The 13981-nt window shown below is 39.1% G+C and overlaps 1 protein-coding gene across 1 annotated transcript in view; it reads left to right on the forward strand.

Annotated features, from left to right (window-relative positions):
• Nucleotides 1-12526, forward strand: part of dhx16 (DEAH (Asp-Glu-Ala-His) box polypeptide 16) — a 28806-nt gene extending 16280 nt beyond the window's left edge. Inside the window, exons 9-21 of the mRNA XM_057835191.1 lie at nt 499-609; nt 693-808; nt 896-1106; nt 1207-1305; nt 4009-4161; nt 4244-4384; nt 4460-4622; nt 4832-4950; nt 6097-6164; nt 6227-6389; nt 6626-6787; nt 6853-7026; nt 12187-12526. Coding sequence (XP_057691174.1) covers nt 499-609; nt 693-808; nt 896-1106; nt 1207-1305; nt 4009-4161; nt 4244-4384; nt 4460-4622; nt 4832-4950; nt 6097-6164; nt 6227-6389; nt 6626-6787; nt 6853-7026; nt 12187-12315 — 1809 coding nt within the window. The 3' untranslated portion in view covers nt 12316-12526. The remainder of the gene's footprint in view (nt 1-498; nt 610-692; nt 809-895; nt 1107-1206; nt 1306-4008; nt 4162-4243; nt 4385-4459; nt 4623-4831; nt 4951-6096; nt 6165-6226; nt 6390-6625; nt 6788-6852; nt 7027-12186) is intronic.
• Nucleotides 12527-13981: the final 1455 nt, after the last annotated feature.

Below are 13981 nucleotides of genomic sequence, written 5' to 3' on the forward strand. Positions count from 1 at the left end.
ACATCCTGAAGCGGGGGAGGGCAGGCGGGCACTCTCGTGTGCGAATATGTTCTTGAAAAGGTAAAATCTAACATTTAACTGGTAAAGCGCTGCCTGGCAGAGCATCATTGTGCTCCGTGTGTAATTGATGTTCTCATTGTGATCGTAAGTAAACTCTTAAAAGACTTCTGGAGTAAGAGCCTTTTTTCTTTTAAAAACGAAGACAGTTCCTAATCAGATTCCTCGATTATTCAAACAAACTAATTGGTGGATTAATCAATTACTACTAATTACAATTACTAACCCCATTTTTTCTGTGTTGTCTCTATTGAAATATCCTATATTAAAACTGCAGCTTATAGTTTGGTGCGTCTCTAGCTCCCTTTTTTTTTTTTTTTTTTTTTAGATTTTATGAAATCTGGGAGGTGCATCTTATAAATGGGTGTACTTTATATTCTATGCACAGTCTCTGATAAGGGAAAGAAACACCATTTTAACAGTTATGTATCTTTTCCTCAGGGTTTCACTAAGGGAGGAATGAAGATAGGATGCACACAACCTCGCAGAGTGGCAGCCATGTCAGTGGCGGCCCGGGTGGCAGAGGAAATGAGCGTTAAGCTTGGTAACGAGGTAAGCCAAGAAAAAAAAGCAGAAAAAAGAAAATTGGTTATTATTATTATTATTACATTATTACTTTTTGGGGAAATTTTCAGGTGGGCTACAGTATCCGTTTTGAGGACTGCACGTCTGAGAGGACGGTTGTCAAATACATGACAGATGGCATGCTGCTTCGAGAGTTTCTCACTGAGCCTGACCTCGCCAGCTACAGGTAAGCATCATCATCAGAATCATTAATCATTACGCGAGCAGTGATCATTCGAAACAACAGTTTCACACATCCCGTTTCTCATATCAGTGTGATCATTGTTGATGAGGCTCACGAGCGAACCCTTCACACGGACATCCTGTTCGGCTTGATCAAAGACATCGCCAGGTTCCGACCCGACCTGAAAGTTCTGGTGGCCAGCGCCACTCTAGACACAGAGCGTTTCTCCACCTTCTTTGACGACGCGCCCGTCTTCAGGATTCCTGGTAGGAGGTACCCTGTAGACATCTTCTACACTAAAGTGAGTCCGCTATTAGCAATTGCGAGGAATTTCAAGTGTTTGTGCTTCTTTTAATTTAAAAAAAAAATCATGAGTTAATGTTGAGTTTTTGAACTGCTAGGCTCCAGAGGCGGACTACATGGAAGCATGTGTAGTGTCTGTGCTGCAGATCCATGTCACACAGCCTCCAGGAGACATTCTGGTCTTTCTCACCGGACAGGTACACTGCAAGAAATGGCCTTTAAAAATCCAGAACAGAATTATGAAATGAGGAATGCATATGTGACTTCATTTAAATGAAATTGTCCGTTTGTAGAACAGAATAGGCACCATCATTTAGGACTAATGATGCCAAAATTTTATACATACATTCATATTTATGTTTATAGTTAATGTGTCATAAAATATTTGATTGTTCAGTATAGAGTTTAAGATTTATTTGAAATTGTATTTCATCATTTGTTTAGATTTTTTATATTTACCAATTTATATTGCAGTTTTATGTATTTACTTCAATATTTATTTCCATTTTTATTTTATGTATTTCTGTACAAATAACTCAACAAAAAAATAAATAATAACTTTACACAAATACTTAAAAATGACATTGAAAAATATATATATATTTCACTAAATATTAAAGCAAATAAATACTAAAATAAACTATTTGATGACCCATTCAATGATTAATTCATTTTGTATATTACCATAAATTTTGCTCTTTCAGCCGCCAAGATTTGACCCCTGTGGCTGATGGAGTAATGTAGCTTATTTATAATTTTTTTAATCATTTCCTTAGTCTCCCCACTGCAGAAAACTTTATTTACATTGATTTAGAACTATCAGAAAAATAAAGACTTGATTTGAAGCAGTGTTGTCTTCGTCAACGATGACGACAACGAAATATTTTGTCCACGAACACTTTTTTCATGACGTTGACAAGACGATAACGAGCTAAAAACGTGTTTTGCGAGACTAGAACATATTGAGACGAATGCAAGTTCATCTGACGAGACGAGAATGAGATGAAAATGCGCAATAGTTTTCATCTCATATTCACAATGTGTGGCATTTTATGTGTAATTAGCCTGCATCTTAGCAGTGTCTGTTTGTGTCACTCGTGAAGTGTTGCCCCCCCCCCCCCCCCCCCCATTCCTTCCCGACTTACCAGTGTGTCGTCTACAGTCTCTATGAAGGCTTGTACACGGTAAGATTTGTTTTCTTGGCCAGAGAAAATATGCAATGTTGCTTGAGCCTTTAAAGGTCTGTGCTGAATAATGATCACACACTAAATGTAACTCGTAACGTTGGCATAGCATGCACGATAGCATTAGGCTAATGCTAACGGTGCGTGTCCTCTTAAACTGTTGGACAACTTTTTTTTTTACTTAGTTTGTGGAATGTGGATTCCAGGTGAGTATAATTAATTGAAAATAATGTACTGTTCCCCTGCTGGGCGTGTATTGTTGTCCTTGTAGATAGACGTTACAATATGAGCTCGTCTGTCAATGTTCTTTCGAAATAGTTGGAAACCTTTATTTATTTATTTTTGGAGTAACATATTTTAATTTTACAGACGAAAACATTTTTAGCAAACATCGACTAAAAATAGAGTAAATTAGTCTTGAGTTTTTGTCAACAAAAACTAAACGAGACAGATTTTGAGATGACTAAAATATGACTAAGACTAATAAGTATTATCGTACAAAAGACTAAGGCTAGATTCATACCGCAGGTCTTAATGCATATATCCGATCTTTTCGTGTTTTTCCGACTCGAGTGCAGCATTAACTTGACGGTCTGAACCTGACAAGTCGCATAGAAGTGGACCATTTCAAATCCGATCTGGGTCACTTTCATATGTGGTTCAAATCCGATCTAGGCCACATTTTTTCAAGAATGTGGCTGGCAGTCTGAACTGTCAAGTCTCCCAAATCGGAATTCATGCAGCAATTACGTCAGCAAAGAGTAGAAGCGGCAGACAGGACGACAGCGATGTTGCTCTGCATTAGCGCCTAGCTTGATTTTAGTAGAGGAGTGCAAAATTTCCAATTCTTAGATTATTCGCGATTCGGCCGTGGAAGATTCGAGAACGATTCACAAACATCCAAATTCCGATTATTGAATTATACCAGGTAAAGCGGAAATAAAACACAGTAAGCGCGGTCTTCAGGATGCAATGAGGAACGGACCGAGAGTAAATATCAACTCATGCCGTCATCGTAATCGAATCGTTACGTGCCCAAATATTCCCACCTCTAGATTTTAGGCTTGACCACAGTCATTAAAAAAAAAAAAAATTAAATTAAAAAAAGGATAAGCCTGACAATTCTCGGTTTTCATTCTGTGCGCTGAATGAGCAATATTTTAGTATTGCCCACATGGCCGAGACGGGGCAAACTGATGCACCCACGTCACGCACACACGTCAAGGCTTATGTGCATGCGTGTATTCGTTCTATCAGTCCATATAAACTTTGAATATAAGATTAAACGGGTATTATTTATGTCTATTATTTTTGTCTTTTTTTTTTAAAAATCAAAATATGATCACCATGGAATGACATACAGCTAGCATGTGCAATTTGTTTTGATGCTTCTGCGAATGTGGGTCACTTTGCTGAGCGCACCTCGGTCCTCTCGGACTGCGAATTAGTGCGCATGCGTGATACTTGAACGGGCTCAATGGACAAAGGCGGTCTGAACGGGCACGCCAAAGAAACAGATACAGTATAGCAAAAAATCGGATTTGTGCATTAAGACCTGCGGTATGAACCTAGCCTAAGACTAAGATGTAAACTAAAAGGGCTGCCAAAAACAACACTGATTTGAAGGATTAGAGTTTTGTTTTTGTGATAGACACAATTTTATTTGCCTCCCATGAGTGAATCCAAAACCAAACTCTCTGTCCTTCCTCCCTACAGGAAGATATTGAGACGTGCTGCGAGCAACTCCAGGACCGATGTCGGCGACTGGGCTCCAAGATCGCCGAGCTTCTCGTCCTACCCATTTACGCCAACCTGCCATCGGACATGCAGGCCAAGATCTTCAGCCCCACGCCACCTGGCGCACGCAAGGTGGGACCGTGTGCTTGGTCGCCCAGCGCCCGAATTCGCTGTCCGCCGCTGTTTATTATGTAGCATTTTCTTTCATTGGCAGGTGGTAGTAGCAACCAACATCGCAGAAACCTCGCTGACCATCGACGGCATCATCTACGTCATCGACCCGGGCTTCTGCAAGCAAAAGAATTACATCGCCCGAACCGGCATGGAGTCGCTCATCGTCATGCCCTGCTCACGGGTGACCACACACACCTCCCGTTTTTAACTTCTGCCGTGTCTCGCTCGTTTTCTTATGCCGCACTGCGTTTCACAGGCGTCGGCCAATCAAAGAGCAGGTCGTGCTGGCAGAGTGGCCGCCGGCAAATGCTTCAGGCTATACACGGCGTGGGCGTTCAAGCATGAAATGGAGGAGATGACCGTGCCAGAGATTCAGAGGACCAACCTGGGCAATGTAGTTCTTCTACTCAAGAGTTTAGGTAGGCTTGAATAGATCCTGGAGTAATTCAGGCCAACAGTCTATGCGCACAGATCCAAATGGTCTCCATAAGGCTGCCACAAACGATTACTTTGACAGTTGATTAATCACCGTTTATTTTTGCCATGAGTTGTTTCATCGACTCATATATAAAACAAAGGTTATACACTATTTACTTACAGTTTACTGTATTTATCTGTCTATCGCTAGGTATCAACGACCTCCTCCACTTTGACTTCATGGATCCACCGCCGCACGAAACGCTGCTGATGGCCCTGGAGCAGCTTTACGCGCTCGGAGCGCTCAATCACCTGGGAGAACTCACCACGGTATGCCACCTAATGCATATATTTTACTATATATAATATTGGTACCTATGAAGTTCAAGTACATAATTTGGAGTATGTTAAAAAAAGAGAAATATATAAAGGGGAAAATGATCTTATTTCCTTTTTAAAATACAGTACCGTAATCGGACTATAAGGCTCACCTGGCTATAAGCCGCCACCCACCAAATGTGACACAAAAACAGCATTTGTTCATAGATGGGCCTCACTGGACAATAAGCCGCAGCTGTCCTCACTGTATTATGAGATATTTACACCAAAAGATATTAACTGGTAACACTTTATTTGGCAGCAGCATCACAAGAATGTTGTAAGACCAAATGAACCACCATATAGCTTTGAACTAATTGACTGCAAAGCTTCATTGCTTCAAGAAGCTTCATTTGGCCATCACTGCACCCTTTGGGGAGACAGTCAACCTCTGCTGCCACCTGCTGTCAACACTGTTTTCATCCAACGTGCCTCCTAGCATGGATTGCAGCGCTGCAAATGTAAATAACAATCAAAATTCATGTTTTGTGCTAATTATTTCTTCAGTTACTCTTCCAGTTGTTTCATTAATCTAGATCTGGTATTTGGTAACAGTTAATTTGACACTGGCGCCAGAGCATCATAATTATGACATGACACCGCCATGAGCATTAATAACTGCTTATAACAGATGTCATTTTGTGTCATCCTGCAAATGATCTCACTTTTGAATAGATGTAAAATATCCGAACCGGACATAAATGGAGTGTTGGTGATATAAATTGGATGATACTTAATGACGTCTGTCATAAGCATTATTATGATGGTCTTATGGCAGTCTGATGACATCATTTACTGTCAAATAAAGTGTTACCTATTAACCCAAATAAATCAACAAATAAGCCGCACTGGACCATATGCAGCAGGATTCAAAATGAAGGAGAAAAAGTAGCGGCTTTTAGTCCGGAAATTACAGTAAGTGAGTATTTACAATTAAAAGGCTCCTAAAAAAGAATTCTGTCCATTTTTTAGTCTGCAATGTCTCGAAAAAAATGAATCGAATCAGTGAATCAAAATACAGTTTTGGATTAATTAGAAAAAAAATTAGTTGTTGATTGAAGCCAATGAGTTTCTCGCTTTCCTGTCTTGGCATTTAAGCTTGGTCGCAGGATGGCCGAGCTCCCCGTGGACCCCATGTTAAGCAAGATGATCCTCGCCTCTGAGCAGTGAGTCCTTCATGTTTTATAATTGTTTTTATCCATGTCACTCACACCATAAACGCTTCAAGGTACAAGTGTTCCGAGGAGGTCCTGTCCATTGCCGCCATGCTGTCCGTCAACAACTCCATCTTCTACCGGCCCAAGGACAAGGCGGTGCACGCCGACAATGCAAGGATGAACTTTGTGGTACCCGGTGGAGATCATTTAGTGCTGCTCAACGTCTATAATCAAGTAAGGACACGCTTTAGTTGATCATGACATTGACGTTGCATGAAAGTTGCAAGAAAAAGTTGGTGTCATAAAATGGTATCGCGTCTAATTGCACAACACATCTCATTCCAAAATGATCACCTATATACTGTATGATCCCCAGGATTTCAGAAGTACTGACAGTAACATGAAGTAGTAGAAGAGGCGTTGAAGAAATGGGTTAATAGTGTTTTTTTTCCACGCATAATCTGCAAAAGTGGGTGGAGAGCGGCTACTCCACCCAGTGGTGCTACGAGAACTTCATCCAGTTCCGTTCCATGCGGCGAGCGCGGGACGTGCGCGACCAGCTGGAGGGCCTGATGGAGCGCATCGAGGTGGAGATGGTCAGCTCGCAGGGAGATGCCATGCCCATTCGCAAGGTCGGTTCTTCTGTATTTGAATGTTGGTCACCATGATCTGAATGCGAGCAATTTGCTCTTTCCAGGCGGTGACAGCAGGCTACTTCTACCACACAGCGCGGCTAAGCAAAGGAGGCTACAGGACGGTGAAACACCAGCAGACGGTCTACATCCACCCCAGCAGCTCGCTTTTTGAGGAGCAGCCTCGATGGCTCATCTACCACGAGCTGGTCATGACTACTAAGGAGTTCATGAGACAGGTCTGTGGCATTAACATTTCCCATAGACAATTATTTTTAGTTTTCCGATGATGACTTTTTAACCGATATTACGATGCTTTCCAACTCCAAAAATCCAATACTGATAACAAACTGTTACCGATATATGTAGTCATGGGTTTAACTTATCATGGGTAATTGTATTGTGACGCCCCACTGGATGCTTTAATAATGATAAATGTAACTACTTCAAAAGAAACATTCTGTGAAAAATAAGAGAACAACTTCAAATGAAGTTATGGATAAAGTGCCAATATTGCACTACTATATTTATTCTTCAACTATATAATGCAAACATAGGTTTTTTTGGATCATGTTGTCAGAGATAATCCTGGCAAGTGCAAAGTGTCAATAAGGCACTGCCATATTACATATGGCTCACACAGTACTTACAGGCAGGCAATCGTAGGCCCAGACAATGCCAATGAGTGACAATTTATTGTGACCAAGATGCATTTTGCTGTGCTTTTGCGCATACTTTTTTAAAATGATAAATTATGTGTTTTTATTACTTTTCTTAGTGACTATTTCTTTCTGGTAATGCATTATATATATCTGATTTATTGTTCATTTTATTTGTGACACATGAATGCAAAAGGTCCTTGCTCACTTAACTAAGCATCTTAGTTTGGAGACATTTAGAGGTCATTCGAAGCATAGCTGCTGTGTTAAGCTGTGACCAACCCATGTACAAAGGCTACAGGCTTGTACATTAACTTTTAAGCCAACATAAATATTGGTGCGTATTTTCCGACACTGTTTTAAATACTTTTATCGGCCAATTGTCCACTAAATGGTTACAATATAAATCGTGTTTTTTATTGTAGTATTACTGTGGTTACATGAAATGGATTGGAACCAAAATCCATGCGCTGAGAAAATTTGGGCTATGAATATTATGGAACTATGAAACTAATCATTGTTTTCATGATTTAATTTTGTTAATTAAATACATATTTGGTCTGCTTTAAAGTGTCTGTGACCCGAAAAAGCATGTTTATTTCATAATACACGCGGTATTTTATGCCCCTGAATGATATGGGCCGCTTGGATGTGTGTGGAAGCGATCGCTATTTTTATTTAGTTTTTTGAATCCCGCGCCATGAAAATGAGTGGCTTCCGGCTTCGGTCTTGCATTGAGGAGGAGGGCGCTGTGACGTGTACGGTAGAAGACGTCCTCTTCACGCTACAGTGTACTGTTGTGTATGAGGATGAAGGATTCAGCTGATTTTGCGGATTAATACGTTTATTTTTCGCATCACGCCAGCCAAACGGCTGCAGAAAAATCATTCTGTATGAGGGAGAGGCGTATGCGCCTTTTTGGAGTTTCAAAAGGTTCCCATTCACCGCGGATATTTACTGTGGGACCATTGGACTTACGAGGAAGTGAGTAAACATCTTGTTTTGTATTATGTCAAATACGAATACAGCGATTACAAAGTAAACACTACAAACTTCCTTTAAATGAAGGACTACTTACGTTTGATCATTGATAGGCATGTAAAAAGCTCTCCTAATGCTCTTTAGCAGCAGCACGTTAGCTGCACAACAACTCCAGCTACCCTCATCCGGGGAACGAACTGTAAATTGCTCTCCGCCGGGCGGTTTGCCGATCCGCGAAGACAATCGACAACCGGGTCGTCATGTCAAATAATCCAGGATAGTTATGTGTGATTTTCCGCTTCGAAGACTTTGAAACATCACTCGGTTCGGGTTAGCATGTCGGCTAGCTGTCACGCCTTCTGGTTTGTTTACATTCTCCGAAGCCGGGGAAGGGAAATGACATATGTCAGATTTAGGTGTCATAAAATATCGTTCGGGAGGTGCGACAGTAAAGGTGAAGTCGACAGTTTTGACCATTATGGAGTAATTTTGCCATGTCGTCCTGAATAAATGCATTTTTATTATTTCATATTCCATTCAGGTTATTTGTCATGACCATGCCATTTATTTAGCAATTGGGGAAAATACTTGGATAAAAAGAATATCCTGTAAAAATATTGAAGTAAAGAGACAGAAACAATGACATTTTGCCGCTCTCTTCCTCGCGTTTTCCTCGTTGTGAATAGTTCCCCCTCGACGGGCTCACTGGTCCTTCTCAAGCCATTTATATAGCTATTGGGGAAAAATACTTGGATAAAAAGAATATCCTGTAAAAATATTGGAGTAGAGAGACTGAAACAATGACATTTTGCGGCTCTCTTCGTTGCGTTTTCCTCGTTCTGAATAATTCCCCCTCAATAGGCTGAATAGTAAAACCGATGAGCCCAGTCTACCGCTGACGTCATCCACCTGTTGGGGACGCTAAAGCCCTATAATGGTAGGCGTGGCTAACCGGCAGATTAAAAGACTAATTTCTCGTCATCTGCGCTTTGCTAAATTGTTGTATATAGTCGAATCGTCTCATAATATGATTCTAATTCACATAATAATGCCATTTAAGACTTTTTTTCTCGTGTCGTATGCTCTTTAAAGCAACACTTTGCAACTTTTCAGTTTGGTCGATTTTAGCGACGCCAGTGGACAAAAGCGGTAGTGTTTAGCCTAAAGGAAGACTGCGTTTCCCATGAGGACCAGTGCAGCGTTTCCCATGATGACAAGCGCAGACCCGAACAGTGTCGAAAAGTCATCAATGAATCAAAAATCACTCTTCGGGTCGGTTGCAGATGGATCAAACAACATTTCTGTTTCCAATGGTTGTTTTAAAGACAAATAGTAATAAGGTAATGAATCCAGTTGTAGCATATGACGGTTAGCAACCGTGTGGCTTCGTGTGGCTAACCGTCCCACCCCACCCGAACTCGTCATAGTAGATTTTGGTCACGCCAGCGAGTAATATTTATTCCCCTATATTCTGGTAGCCTCTTTTTTTTCCTCCTTAGACAAAACTTTTGGCTCTTTTGTTGCTCTGCCATCTTTGCAGAATTCACGCGAAAGCGTTCACATCGACTTCTGACTTTTATAATGAATGGGAAAAGGAGGAAGCAACGTATGCCGTAAAGCAGTCAGCACATTCGTAGTTTTTTTGTCTGGCAGGGTTCCTGCCACCTTCCTCAAAGTTAATTACCGTAATTTCCCAAATATAACGCACACTTTTTTTCCCCCAAAATCAACTTGTAAAATCATGGTGCGCATTATAAACGGGTACATGGATGGAGACAGAAATATATATATATATATATGTTGCATAAACTAGGGGTGTCAAACGATTAAAATTTTTAATCGAGTTAATTACAGCTCAAAAATTAATTAATCGTAATTAATTGCAATTCAAACCATCTATAAAATATGCCATATTTTTCTGTAAATTATTGTTGGAATGGAAAGATAAGACCGAGTTGGATATCCATTCAACATACGGTACATAAGTACTGTATTTCTTTATTAAAACAATAAATCAACAAGATGGCATTACCATTATTAACATTCTGTTAAAATGATCCATGGATAGAAAGACTTGTAGGTCTTAAAAGATAAATAAAAATAATAAATAAAATATATAAATATTTATAAACATTTATAGAAAATAAATAAAAGATAATAACTAGTTATAGAAATTTTATATTAAAACCCCTCTTCATATTTTCGTTTTAATAAAAATTGTAAAATTTTCAATCAAAAAATTAACTAGTAGCCCGCCATTGTTGATGTCAATAATTACTTACACAATGCTCATGGGTGCTGAAGCCTATAAAATCAGTCGCACCCAAGCGCCAGCAGAGGGCGGCAAAACTCCGAAAAACACAACAAGTACACCTTTCACTTTGCTGTTCATTTAATATGTTTGAGCGGGGCATTTGTGCGTTAATTGCGTCAAATATTTTAACGGGATTAATTAAAAAAATTAATTACCGCTCGTTAACGCGATTTTTTTAAATTGACACGGCCACGTTGTGTTGAAGAAACGTATGCGGCGATCCGTTGCCGACCATTACAGTACGTGACGTCACCATTTTGTTTCGGTGATACTTCACTGTGATCGGCCGAATGATTTCGTCTGTGTTAAATTCTGCTTTTTTCACTCTTCATAAAGCACAGAATTTAGTTTGTTGAACTCATTTGGGTCAACGTTTGTTGCAGCTCCGCAACTCGGACCATAACAAACGTAACAACACAGACTTCCTGTGTGTGTCCGTCAACTATATCTGTCCCTCGGGAAACCCAAACCCAAATAGCAATAGTTCCTATTGTTACTGTCGTGTCGACAGCGATGAGCAGTCTCGGATTTCCGACTTACGTTCTCACTTTAATGTTACCGTATAAATCCATGGAAGAAACATTGATTCATCGTGATGAAACGAGCAAGTTATACAGGAGCCTTTAAAAGAAAAGTCACATCTGTTTTGTTTTCTCCTAGATTCTGCTAAGTTGGAGAAGTTGTCAAATCATATTATTACCGTAAATATTGTCAGTTTATGGTAATGTTTTGAACTACTAATATGCTATGCTTGTGCTGTGTTTCACCATTCAGTAAAATGACACGTGTATCTGTATACAAGCTGTTTTCTTGTATTCTTCTATTTATTGGTGCTAAAATTAGGGTTCGCGTTATAAACGGGTACAATAATTTCCCCTAAATTTTACAAGTAAATTTGGGGTGCGCATTATACACGGGTGCGACTTATATTCGGGAAATTACGGTAGTGCCGGGGAAGGTGACACAGACCCCGTCAAGATATAACAGAAGCGTCTTTCAACTCGTTGTCAGTCGATATATCACAAATGTTATAAAAATATTTTTATAAAGGTTGAAAAGTTACCTAGTGTTGCTTTAATGGAGTACTACTGAAATCAAAGAATATTTACACTTTATTTTTTTTATTTCAAATATTTACATTTCCTTTTTTCCCCAAAACATTTACTGTCATTTTTGTTTTTATTTAAAAACATTTTAAAAAGATAATAGAAAACCTGAAAATAATAGGAAATATTCATGTTTACGAAACATTTATGTAATGCTTTTTTCCATTTATCCGGCTGGTCAGGTTTAAAAATAACACCCACACCTCAGTAAAACAAAGCATTAATTTCTCTTCCACTTTGACTCCACTATGGAAACAAAACTTGTTTATCATGCTGATAAAGCACAAAAAGGAGGAAACACTACTGACTATTGTGTGCGCTAATTGCCCTTGCATCCAGGTGGTGGAGATCGAGAGCGGCTGGCTTCTGGAAGTTGCTCCTCACTACTACAAGAGCAAGGAGGTGGAGGACAGCAACAGCAAGAAGATGCCCCGTAAACAGGGCAAAGCCAAGGAGGAGCTTGGCTGAAAAGATCCCAAGTACGCGCATTTAGCCAATCAAGTGACTCAAAGACATTCCAGAGAAAAGTAGGACTGGTTAATGATCTACCCCATTGGCTGCAACTGTAGCGTGTACGTCTCATTAGTGACGCTCGTTCACTCATACTTGAATTGTAAACAATATTGTCCTGATTGCTGAGAAGCAATAAATTTTTACTGCTGTTTGTATTTCCTCTGCACATTCCAGTACTTCCCTGTTTCCGTCTTTAACAAAAACTGGCTTCAACGCCCTGCAAAGGATTTGCATGGAAGTGCATGGCTGAATCTTCTAAAGTGGACCTGACTAAAATAAGTGGTACAGAAAATGGATGCAGATTTCACATATTTACATAATGACAATGAAATATAACAACTTTCACATTTTAGCGTGATTAACTTCAATGTTTAAACATGAGTTAAAAATATATCATGTTTTAGCTTGATAATTTTCATGATTTAATGCAATAATTTTTTTTTGTTGACGTAGTCATTTTTATGATTTAACATGTTAAGTTACGCTCAAATTATGTTTGAACTTTGTCAAGTTATAATTTTTCCAGTTTTAACGCAAGTTTAACACTTTTTGTGATCAGTTTCATTACTGAACGTAATTTTTTCATTTTAACATACGTTACACAAATTAGGTTTTACCGCGACTAGGCATTTGCTGCCAAAATATCACGGAATCATGGTATTGCAATTACAGCTCTAAAATGTGTTACTTTGAGATATCTGGGTTTTTAAAAAATGCATTGAACAGTATTTTCATTTTTCAAAACATATTAGCAAATTGGAACATAAGTATAATTTTAAGTTAAAAATAAATCAAATTAAAAATAGCTCAAATATTCTAAATAAAATAAATGCAGTCCTCAACATTATTACCATCAGAACAAAAATAATTAAATTATTTTCCATAAAAAGTATTTACATTACACACACACACCCACACACACACACACACACACTCAACAGATAGTTGCCAGAGACAAAAAACAAAACACATTTTACCACCGCTAGACACACTAAACACGCTGGAGTTAACTCTCGTAGCTGGTGGGAAACATGACAGTGTTTACTAACCTTTAATTTTGTATGAATGCAAAATCATATTGGAGGTATTGCCTCCTCGGCAGTGGTTATTTAATTTGTGCCAAGATCCGGCACCTCTTGATTTTGGCCTCCCTATGTTCCAGGACTGATTTGGGCAGATCCGACACAGTCTCGAAAATAATTAGGGCTATCAAAATTATCGCGTTAACGGGCGGTAATTAATTTTTTAAAATTAATCACGTTAAAATATTTGATGCAATTAACGCACTTGCCCCTCTCAAACAGATTAAAATGACAGCACAGTGCAATGTCCCCTTGTTACTTGTGTTTTTTGGAGTTTTGTCGCCCTCTGCTGGCGCTTGGGTGCGACTGATTTTATCGGCTTCAACACCCATGAGCATTGTGTAATTATTGACATCAACAATGGCGGGCTACTAGTTTATTTTTTGATTGAAAATTTAACAAATTTTATTAAAACGAAAACATTAAGAGGGGTTTTAATATAACATTTCTATAACTTGTACTAACGTTTATCTTTTAAGAACTACAAGTCTTTCTATCCATGGATCGTTTTAACAATGTTAATAATGTTAATGCCATCT

This window comes from Corythoichthys intestinalis, chromosome 4, assembly GCF_030265065.1.
Source record: "Corythoichthys intestinalis isolate RoL2023-P3 chromosome 4, ASM3026506v1, whole genome shotgun sequence".
Taxonomy (NCBI): domain Eukaryota; kingdom Metazoa; phylum Chordata; class Actinopteri; order Syngnathiformes; family Syngnathidae; genus Corythoichthys; species Corythoichthys intestinalis.